The sequence below is a fragment of the Chrysochloris asiatica genome, unplaced genomic scaffold (genome assembly GCF_000296735.1).
Source record: "Chrysochloris asiatica unplaced genomic scaffold, ChrAsi1.0 scaffold00291, whole genome shotgun sequence".
Classification (NCBI taxonomy): domain Eukaryota; kingdom Metazoa; phylum Chordata; class Mammalia; order Afrosoricida; family Chrysochloridae; genus Chrysochloris; species Chrysochloris asiatica.
In genome coordinates this window covers 1421871-1433312 of record NW_006408809.1, presented here as the reverse complement: position 1 = coordinate 1433312, position 11442 = coordinate 1421871, and the positions used below count along the sequence as shown (strand labels likewise).

Here is an 11442-nt window from a genome sequence, read left to right as displayed (position 1 = left end):
GGGCAATGCTGTGTTCCATTAAAACTTCATTTATGGACACTGAAATTTAAAGTTCGCGTAATTTTCCCATGTCACAAAATGTTCTCCTTTTGCTTTTGTTTTCAACAACTTAAGAACGTAAAAAACATTCTTAGCTCACTGGACGTACAAAAGCAGCCAGCATGTCAGTCCCTGGACTGGAAAGTGTCCATAGCAGCGGCAACAACAGCTCAGGGCGTATTGGAACAGACACTGGTCAGACTCCAGAAAACTGGACAGACTTGCAGGGAAGAGCAGCTGGGGTTGCCAGCTGGACTTTGACTCTTTTCACCTTGCTCCTACCTCTTATTAAATCCCAAACTGTCAGAGTGTCTGCACATGGCTGCCTTCTCAGAAACCTGCCCAATTGTCTGGTGTTCTTGTTTGTTTAAGCCACAGATTGACTTCTCTGCTATTCTATTAACATTTTCTAGTATTATTGCAAAAGAGGAGTCTTGAGTGGTAGAAATGGTTAGTACATTTGGCTGCTAACTAAAGGTGTCTCAGAAAATAAAGGCCTGGTCATCTACTTCCAAAACACCAGCCACTGAAGCCCTAGAAAGCGCAGTTCTACCGACACCACATGTGTGGCCGGGATTTGAGTCAACTTGACAGCAAGGCCATCCAGAGATCACGAATCTCGCAGCTAACAGGCTAATGTCCTTTCACAGGAACTTGATCAGTACTTACAGCCTTGCTAAAACACACGTCTTCCTGTTTGTGTCCCCATAGCATGTGACACTAAGCACGGCAGAAGCCCAGCTGGTCTTCAGGGTCACAGCAGCAGCCCAGGGTGCCAGAAAGGAGATCCGGTCCATCTGGGACTCAATTCCAGGAGCAGAGGTCAGCAGAGCTTTTGGAACCTTCAGGCCTGTGTGGGAGCATTGGCATTCTGGGGGAAATGCCCCCTTACAGGCAGGAAAAGCTGACTCCTAGAAAACTAGGTCAATAGTCACCCATTTTCTCACACCTCAAAGATGCTGCTGTTGTTGCGTGCCTTGGAGTCGGTTCCGACCCATAGCGACCCTGCACAAGGTTTCCAAGGCTGTGAATCTTTACAGGAGCAGAGAGCCTCATCTCCCAGGCATGGGAGTAAGACAGAGGTCAGAGAGGACTAACCTCAACTCCTGTTACCCAATGCCTTGTCTCCAGGAGCCTGCATTCCTTTACTTATCAGCAGTCAGTTTGCTATAAACTAGGGGCCCAGCTGGTCAGCTGGAGGCTGGGGAGTGCTGAGGGCTGGAGAGGGCAAAGGAGGTTACTGCAGACACTGAAATTTAATGAGGACTTTCATTATACAAGGATCACTGGTGACACGGTGCTTAAGCACTCAGCTGCAACTAAAAGGTCAACAATTCGAACCCACCAGCTGCTCCCGAGAGAGATGAGTCTGCGCCTGTGGAACTCAAGCCTCGGGACCCTCTGGGGTAGTTTTAGTCTCCACACAGGGCTATTAGTTAACCTACATACCAACTCGTCATTGGTGGTTAAGTGCCATAAAGCTGGTTCCAACTCACAGCAACCCTATATAGGGTTTCCAAGGAGCAGCTGGTGGGCTTGAACCACCGTCCACTGGTCAGAAGTCCGATGCTTATAACGCCACACCAGGTCTGCAATTAGGGTAGGTGCTAATCCCTTCTGTTGGTATCTTATAAAAAAGGAGGACACAGAAGCAGCCACATGGGAAAAACAGACTCCATGGGACTCTGGAGGCAGATGCTTCTACATGCAGCAGAGGAACACCAAAGACTCCAGGCAGCCACCAGCAACAGAGAGAACTATGGGATAGTTCCACCCGGCAAAGCCTCAGGAAGAGTCAGCATGGTCAGACGCCAATGGAGATTTGTAGCCCCCTAAACTATGAGAAAGTGGAGCTGTGGGTTAATGCTCCAGACTGCAAAGCCTTTTGAACTGCAAGATCAGCGGTTCAAGCTCACCAGCTGCTCCTCAAAAACCCTATACAGGGTCACTATGGGTCGGAATCAACTCTAGAGCAGTTAACAACAACAGTGACAACAAACTGTGAGAAACAGAAAAGGTCTGTTTTAAAGCCTCTTACTTTGTGGTATTTTGCAGGTTCCTGGGTGGCGTAACTAGTTTGCAATTGACTACTAACCTAAAGGCTAGTGGTCTGAACCTCCCCCATAGTATAGCAGAAGAAAGTCCTGGTGATTTACTTCGGTAACAATTATAAAACCAAACTTGCTGCTGTCAAGTCGATTCCAACTCATAGAGACCCTACAGGATAGAGTACAAGGGGGCTTCAAAAATTTCATGGAGAAATTCCAGTATCTTTTAATTCCATTTTCTTATGAACTTTCTGAAGCCCTCTAATAGAACTGCACCACAAGGTTACCAAAACTAACAATCTTAAGCCAGACTGCCTTTTCTGCCATAGAGTACCTAGTGGTTTTGAACCATCAATCTTTTGGCTAGCAGCCAAGCACTTAACCACTGAGCTACCAGAGCTCCTTCTCAGGGAGTGTTGTTGTTGTTGTTATGTGCCGTGGAGTTGGTTCCAACTCATAGCAGGGTTTCCGAGGCTGTAAATCTTTATGGGAGCAGAAAGCCTCTTCTTTCTCCCATGGAACAGCTGGTAGTTTTGAACTGCTGACCCTGAGGTTAGCAGCCTGACTCGTAACCACTACGCGACCAGAGCTCCTTTCAGAGATAGTAGGGATGGTAAAAATCCTGACAGAGTACCCAAAACAATGTGGAACTCACCAAATTGGACTGAGCTTACCTCATAATGTCAGGGGCTTAGGCTAGAGATTAGTTTCACTTATGGGGAAATAAAGTGATGTCTGAGTTGGTGGCTTGTGAAGTTCACACCTACTTCACAAGTAATGACTTTTCAAAGCTTTCCTGGAGAAAATACTATCCAACTTCCTGACTGGGAAATACTGGGGTCACTGCTTCCTTGGGCTGCTCATTGACTCTACTCCCTCTCAAGGGCCATCTGGGGACAGGAAGTCATGTGGCACTGTCATGGTCAGGAGACAAACTTAAGGTAGCAGAATGGTGCTGTCAGCACTTGGCCTAAAGACTCGACAAATGGTCTCATGTTCTGGGCTACGCTGGGTCCGCCTCCGGTAACAGTAGGAAAGTTGCTAGCATAGCGTGTTCCCAGGCTCTTCGGAGCTACTTCTGGGAAAAGGCCGACTAAGTCAGTCAGCATTCCAGGGCTCTGAGCCAAAGTGAGGGGCAGAGCCCCTGCACAGAACACTGCAATGTGTGGTGCCTTTTCACTCCCAGGCTGGGGTACTCCCGGTCTTGACTAATAGAATGGTCTGGAAAGTGGGACAGATCTGAGACCTCCAGTCTTGCTACCAAGAGCTCTGTGTAGGGTTGTGTCAGTGGTCAGTGTGGAAAGGGAGTCCTTTTGGAGGTGGGAGGGAAGCTGATACAGACACTGAGATTTAGTGAGGGCACTCTGACTTGAGAGTACTTAATAACAACAATAACAACTCACTAATGAAGGAGCCCCTGGGTGGCTCAAATAATTAAGTATTATTAGCCATCAGATTGGCAGTTCGAACCCACTCAGAAGCATCTTGAAAGATTGGTGTGGCGATCTGGTTTTAAAAGATCACAATGTTGAAAACCCTATGCAGCAGCTCTATTCTTCACATATGGGGTCACCATGAGTCTGATCTGACCTGAAGACAACTAACAACAACTCATGAATGAAGCGCCTAAGGCACCATCTGGAGGCCCCTTCCTCCGTCCTGGACACTGAGAGGGCTGCCTCAGAGTGGAAACCCAGAGCCCAGGGGAGGCCAAGGTAAAGGCAGAGCTTGCCAAATGCCAACTAAACACTGTCCTCCGGCAACTGGAAAAGTTCAGCTTCTTTCCTTGAACTCTGAGAAAGAACCCCAACAAAGGCTGTGAACATGACCCAATTCCTACGGCAAGCCAGATAGATCCACTTCACGGGTCCACTCGGCACAGAACTGGGGCCTGTCCCTCGACACTCAGCTGTCAGGAATCCTCAGTAAGAGCTTTTTACTTGACCAAAAGAAGTTAAACTGGTTTCCTCTGCAAAGCCCCTTTTTTCCAGCACTAAGTTATATATTTGACCTACCAAGCTCAGGGATATGGGTGACCTTAAAAGGCAGAAGGTGGAAAGAGCCAAGGAAGGGATTCTTGCTAAGCCTTGATCTCTTCTCTCATCAAGAGTCATCCACACTGAGATGAGAGGGACTCAGGCACGGAGGCATTTAGACTTCTTTCTTAGTTTGGTCTGGAAGTTTTTCAGACACAAGAAATTCTCTTGTTGTCACTGAATTTTTCAAGTATAGGTTTGGTGTTCCTTCCTCACAGAGTTGGTCTGGCCCCAAATTTTGACCATAAGAGAGAAGTTGCTCTTTGGTTTCTGAGCAGGTCTCTTCTGGCATTCTGGATAGAATCTTAGCTGAAATCGGCGGCTCCTGGAAGTTCTTTCCCAGGGGATAATCAGGTGTGTAGAGGGAAGTCACATACTCATTCTTTTCACCTCCAGCAATGTTTTTCTTGTGCTTCAGAGGTTTTTCTATGGACACTTCTTCCAGAAAATTTCCAAAGTTCACCACCAACTTGTCAATAAGGTCACTGTGGCCATAATGTGGTTTTAGTATGCTGTCTTCTTCTGTGTTCACAGAATTATCAAACTGCACCTCCTTCAGATTTAGCTTATTCTGTAAAAAGGAAATGAGACCATTTTAAGTCACCTCACGGGAGAAAGATGAGACTTTCTACTCCAGTAAAGATTTACACCTTCGGAAGCCCTGTACAGGGTCGCTATGGGTCGGAACTAACTCGACGGCACTTAACAACAACAACAACAACAACAGGTTTACATAGAATATAACCAAAAAGTCATTAGGCTTTGGATTCTAGCTGCTCCCACCTCCTGGTTTACTTCCATATGTTAGTTGTGGTGGCCCGTCACCTTTGCATGCCTTTCCACAGAAGATTGACAAGAGTAGCCCATTTACAGAGAAAGAGCACCCTGGTTTTGGTTAAACCTTGTTTTCTCCTAGAGAACTCAAGGCTAGTCCCACACAATTATATGCTCACAAAATCCCAGTCGAGTTGCAAGCATTAAAATGAGAACATTTAAAGATGGAAAAATATAACAATACAGACAAATGACTTTCCAATCAATCAAAGGTGGCCTCGTGGCAGGGGCACTGTCTTTGTCATCTCTGTACCCTCGGGGCATAGCCCAGAGCCTTGCATACAGTGGGTGGTTAAGAAATGCTTGTTGTAGACGCCAGAACTACAAGGTATTCAGAAATGCATTTTAGCCATCAGAAAATATAGTCTAGGAAGTCATATACTCTTAATAAGTTTTTTTTTTAATATGAAAGTAGATAGGAAAAAAATAAGACGAATAGAGACAAAAATATCCACATTAAAAAATCTGAAGCACCTTGGAAGAAAGGCCTGGTAACTTTACTTCTAAATGAGTACAGCCGTTGAAAACCTTCTAAAGCACAGTTCTACTATAAACCCTATGAGGCACATGTGGTCATCAGGCATTGGATAGATGGCAACAGGTTTGGTGGGTTTCTGGTTTGTTATTTTTTTTCCTATATATTTTTTATATCCTATGGTGGGCTTACTTTTTCTCTCTCTTCCCATCAGGTACTAGAGACGTGTTTATTTGATGGGCAGTATCCCTTACAGCGCCAGGTCTGTGCTGGACACATGGTGGGTCCTCATGAGCCTGGGAATGCCCTTTCCTCTTGTCCAAAGCATGAGGTTATAGTCGTTTCAGGAAGGCCGATTCCATCTGCCCTGCCAGTCATTCCATGGCACTTTTCGGCCTCTAGTTCTTTCTATGTGAACTCTCTAAAAATTCCCATCACACTTGTCTCTCTCCCACCCACAGCTCGCCCAATGATTTCCTTAGCTAGAATAGTTTATGGAGCTAGGAGTTAAGTGTTGCATTAAGCCCTCCCCATCTCCGTTTGCAAGCCCCTTTCCCATAATAAACCTTTGTTTGTGTAGAGGGGGAAAAAGAAAGAAAACAAAACAAGAATGGTTTACCTTGAAATCATCTCCACACCACATAGCTAGACTGCTTTCAGCAGGGTTGGGGACATCAGGCCAACAGAGGTGTTTCAATTTGCTAATAGGTAAGATTTGAAAAACGAAAATGAATCCAAGAAGCATTTTATATACCCGATATGATAGCCCAAAGAGAGGGCTTTGCTAAAGTGAACTATAGAGGCCCCCTCATTAAAGAAGGGCAAGTCCCAGCCTGCGAGGCAAGTGTAGTATAGGTTAGGGTTAGGTGAGGGAGTCAGCAGTAGTGAAGGGAGGCCACCTCTCCTCACTCAAAGCTATTCCTACCCTTCCTCTCCACACCTGGTCTTGCTATCTGAACGCCCACCTTCACAGTCACCCCTTTGAGATCTATTCCCTGGGAAGAGGAACACCAACATCTACAAGCTGCCCACACTTTAGTACCGTGGTTCTCAAAAGGTGACCCTAATCTGTAACATCATCACCTGGGAGCTTGTTAGAAACGCAAATTCTAATTATCCACCTCAGAACCACAGAGTCAGAAACCTTCACTGTGGCCCTGAATCTGAAACATGCTTAAGATTGAGAATGACTGCCAAAGTGAGTGATGTATGAGGGGCCTTCACAAAGTTCATGGGGGGGGAAATGTAATTGAAAGAATTTCCACAAACTCTTCAATGGCCCCTCACACAAGAATTTGTGCTGGTGACTTGGTAGAACTGAGGTACGGTTGAGACTAAGACCAACGTTGGCTTGAGCATTAACCAAGCAGTTGCTTGGCAGAGAAGCCAACAACCATTCAACTCTGGAGAAAGAGCTCTACTGAGGAGGAGCCATTGACCAGCACATGCAGTCTGAGGAGGCTCATGAAGGGGAGGAAAGCACAGGTTCTCGAAGAAAGTTTCCTTCCCCACAGTGACCAGGGCAGGCAGAACAAATGATTCTGCAGCCAGCCCTGCAACAGTGCACCACAAACTAGGAAGCCAGCGACCGATCTACACATTGAGAAGAAGAACCTCTTCTCCCACTCTCATCTCAGATGGCAAACACAACCAGATAAATCCTAAGGGGCAGCTGGCACTATCCTGGCCTCAAAATGGTCTAGCTATGGGCATTGGGGTCCTCATGTTTGGTCAGAATTCTATTGGGCCACAGGGTGTGGCGTATAATAATCTTAGCAAATATTGACTAATAGATGAATGAATACCACCTTAATGGTTGAGTGTCCTCTCATGCCCATGGTGACTTCTAGTCCTTTCCACTCATGATTTGGAAGACAGCATTGTTGCCTATAAACTCACTTGGGTTTTTTCAGACCATATGCCACCGTCAGGATGATGAAAATAAGAAGGCCACCTCCAACCAGAGAAGCTATGAGCCCAATCTCCATGAAACCTTTGGAAAAAAGACAAAAGTCATCAGTAGATCAGGCTCCTAACTTTCTTCATAAAACCAAAGATTAAATTTTGTCTTCTGGTAGCTTCAGCAACACATATGTTACAGATTGAATGTGTCTCCCAAACATATGTGTGAGAGAGACATGACTATCTACTCCTCTAAAGATTTACAGTCTCGGAAACCCTATGTCGGGTCACTATGAGTTGGAATTGACCCAGCGGCACTGGGTTTGAGCTCCTAATACATGTGGAGAAGGAGACCTGCTAGTACTGTAGGATAAGCATTGGGCTGCTAACCACAAGGTTGGTGGTTCAAAACCACCAGTCTCTCTGAGGGAGAGAGATGAGGCTGTCTGCTCCTATAAATATTTGCAGCCTCAGAAACCCTATAAAGGGTCACTATGAGTTGGAGTGGGTTTGGTTTTTGGTTTGGTTATGGGTAAGAAGTGCTCATGGTACATGTATTAAGAGCTCTGCGGTTAGCCAAAAGGATGGTTCAAACCTAACAGTCCCTGCATGGAAGATGTGGCAGTAAAGATTGTTGTTGTTAAGTGTCATCGAGTCAGTTCCCACTTAGAGACACACTGTATAGGGTTCCTGAGGAGTAGATGTTGAGCTTGATCTGCCGACCTCGCAGTTCAAATTGACCTTGCAGTCCAGAACATTAGCCTACAGCACCACAGCCGGACTCCTACCGTAAGGCAGTTCTGCTCAGTCCTACAGGGTCGTTATGAATCAGAATCAGTGGGTGATATCTGGGGATCTCATCCCATTTGGGAAGAGTGTTTTCTTAGTTGTGTTAATGAGAGCATATCAGTGTAGAGTGGGGTCCTAAACCTAAATATTTCTGATTCATAGGGCATAGCACAGACACACATAAATACACCTGAAACGCGACTGATGCCCTATGAGCATTGCCAAGGAACCAAGGAATGCCTGGTCTACCGAAGCTGAGAGAGACAAGAATCTTCCCAGACAGCTGATACACTCAACTCAGACTTCTAGCCTCCTGTGAGAAAAGGAAATTCTGTTCTTGATTACAACCCATTTGCAACGGTCTTACAGCAACACTGGCCAACTAAGACAACATTCCTTATATTCCTTTTCTTTCAAATAAAAAAAAACAACAACTTTTTTTTTAAACTCTGGGGCTGTGGCTCCCAAGCCAGAGCTTTTCTTTCTACACAATATTGATCGGCACTTATGCTTGGAAACCCTGTGCAGGGTCACTATGAGTCAGAACCGACTCCACGGTACTTGACAACAACAACAACAATGTTCATTAGAAGAGCACTGGTGGCATAATGGATGATGAGCTGGGCTGCTAGCCACAAAGTCAGCAGTTCAAATCTACCAGCTGCTCCTCAGGAGAAAGATGAGGCTTTCTGCTTCCATAAAGATTTACTGCCTCAGAAACCTTAGACAGGGTCACTATGAACGGGAACCAACTTTATGGCACACCAGCACCACCACCATAGACCTTCAGCACTAGTGTGGCACTGTATGATAAGCACTGGACTACTATCCCAAAGGAGTCCTGATGTGGCATTGTGGGTTAATGCACCAGACTGCAAAGTCATCTGAATCGCAAGATCGGTGGTTCAAGCTCACCAGCCGCTCCTTGGAAACTCTATACAGGGTGGCTATGGGCCAGAATTGACTCAACTGCACTTAACAACAACAACAACAACTAACCCGAAGGTCAGCAGTCCAAATCATCAGCCACTTTCAGAAACCCTACACAGAGTCACTGTGAGTCAGAAGCAAATTTACAGCATACAACATGTTCATTAGGGCCATCCAACTTCATTCATTCTGCAAATGTTTCTGAAGTTATTATTTTTCAAACAGCTTTATTGAGACAATGACTAACTGACAGGTCAGTGGGTTGGACCCAGCCAACACCTGTGTAGGAGAAAAGAATCTGTTTCTTTCCTCTGTCTTTTTTTGTCAAGTGTCATTTGGATATTTATAACATCATTTAATATAAATTTATGTTGCTATGAAAAAAGCTTAGAGATTTATTGAATTTCGAGTCCTGGCTACAGTTGTTGCCTTGGCAGAGCCAGACCAAATGATTTTGAGGCCTTATACGGTCTATGAGCCAGACGTTCCCCAGCCCCGCACTAAAGATTGTTGCTGTTAGTGCCATCAAGTCCATTCCAGACCATAGAGACCCTGTACAGGGTTCCCGAGGAACAACTTGTGGATTTGAACTGCTAACTTTGTGGTTCACAGTCCAGTGCTGATCCTACAGTGCCACAGCCTAGGAAACCTTATGGGGTAGTTCTACCCTGTCATAGGGCCACTATGAGTTAGAATCACCTCAGTAGCACACACATTTTAGATAATGAAACAAATAGAAATGAGCAAGAAAGACGAAATCCCTGCTCACATGAAGCTTATGCTTGTCAGAAGGATTCAGACAATAAATAAGTAACATAAAATTATTTCAGATAATCAGTAGGACTAGATGGTACCCAGCTACCCCTACCAACTATTCTGAAAGGGGTCACATTAGAAGATCCTAGATAGAGTGGGACAGAATGTGGAGCAAAACTCAAAATTATATAAATATATATATCCTGGTGTGGCATTGTGGGTTAATGTGTTGGACTGCAAAGTCATTTGAGCCACAAGTTCAGTGGTTCAAGTTCACCAGCTGCTCCTCAGAAACCCTATACAATGTCACTATGGGTCGGAACTGATTTGATGGCACTTAACAACAACATATACATATATAACTGGGTTTACTGGTCAGAAAGAGACTAGAGGAAGCTGTCAACCACCCTTCAGGTCTGGAAAGGAACTCATTCTTGTGGCCCAATTTTCAGTCAAGCAATAACTAGGTATATAGTGGAGAGGACATGATACAAGGAAGGTAATGTTCACAATGGAGTGGTCTCTAATTCAAAATCAAAAGGGCAACACTTGCCTAAAGACAGAGTTGAGAAGGGATGGGAAAGTGGGTGGAATAGAAACATGGAGGAAGTGGTGGTGGAGGTGGTGGTGGTTATGTGCCATGGTGTCAGTTCCAACTCATAGCAACCCTGCATAGGGTTTCTGAGGCTGTAAATCTTTATGGGAGCAGAAAGCTTCATCTTTATCCCACAGAACGGCTGGTAGTTTTGAATTTCTGACCTTGAGATTAGCAGCCTGACTCGTAACCACCATGCTACCTCCTTCAGGGAGGAAGTAGGACAACTATTATTGCATGAAGGGGACTGAAATCATTGAGATGAAACAAAATGTATGATATGTTGAATGTAAAACTGATAGTCTTGTCTGTAAAACTTCATTTAATTCACAAGATGGCAGATCAGGTGGAAGTGCAGTAAGGAGCTCCGCCAGCAACAACACAGAATACCCGACCAAGTAGGCTCAGGGGATGGTCCCAGAACTCTGAATCACATATAAAGGAATATTTAGAAGGTTGGAAGGCTTACAGCTGGGGGAATTTGTGACAGAAGCAAGAAATCCATTGCTTTCTAATTCAAGATGCTCAGCTGCTCGAGGAGCCACCATCTTGGGTGAGACCAAGTGGGGGAAGGATCGGAGTGGTCACAGATGCCTGGCAGAACTACAGAGATAAAGGTGTGGATGTTATTTGGTAGCTGTTCATTGGTTCCTTCTGTCTGTGCACCTCCATTCTGGTGACTATAGGGGTGCCTGAGCTAGTGGGCACCCCAGCCCCACTCTCGGAGCGTTCTACTACGCATGCACACAGATCTCCTTGAAATTTAAAGAGACAGTTTCTAATTAAAACCAAACAGTCACAGCCGGCCCTGAACTGTTTCCAACTAGAAAAAAGGCCTGAATGGGGATTGTGGAGTGGGACAAGCAGACAAGAAAGGAAATAGGCTGAAATTTAAATCCTAAGTTCCGTCAAAATGACCAACAGTGGCATCTTGAAATTTCTCAAAAAGAAGAGTGAAAAGGGAAGCCCATTTCCTGATCACATCTACCTGGAGGCAATCAGAAAGCATAAAAAATACCAAAATACTTACCTATCTAA

General features: G+C 45.2%; 1 protein-coding gene across 1 annotated transcript in view; it reads right to left on the bottom strand.

Annotated features, from left to right (window-relative positions):
- Positions 1-4238: 4238 nt before the first annotated feature.
- IL31RA (interleukin 31 receptor A) overlaps positions 4239-11442 on the bottom strand; it is a 63039-nt gene continuing 55835 nt past the window's right edge. Inside the window, exons 13-15 of the mRNA XM_006874650.1 lie at positions 7332-7425; positions 6052-6133; positions 4239-4694 (exon numbers count right to left, since the gene is read on the bottom strand). Coding sequence (XP_006874712.1) covers positions 4239-4694; positions 6052-6133; positions 7332-7425 — 632 coding nt within the window. The remainder of the gene's footprint in view (positions 4695-6051; positions 6134-7331; positions 7426-11442) is intronic.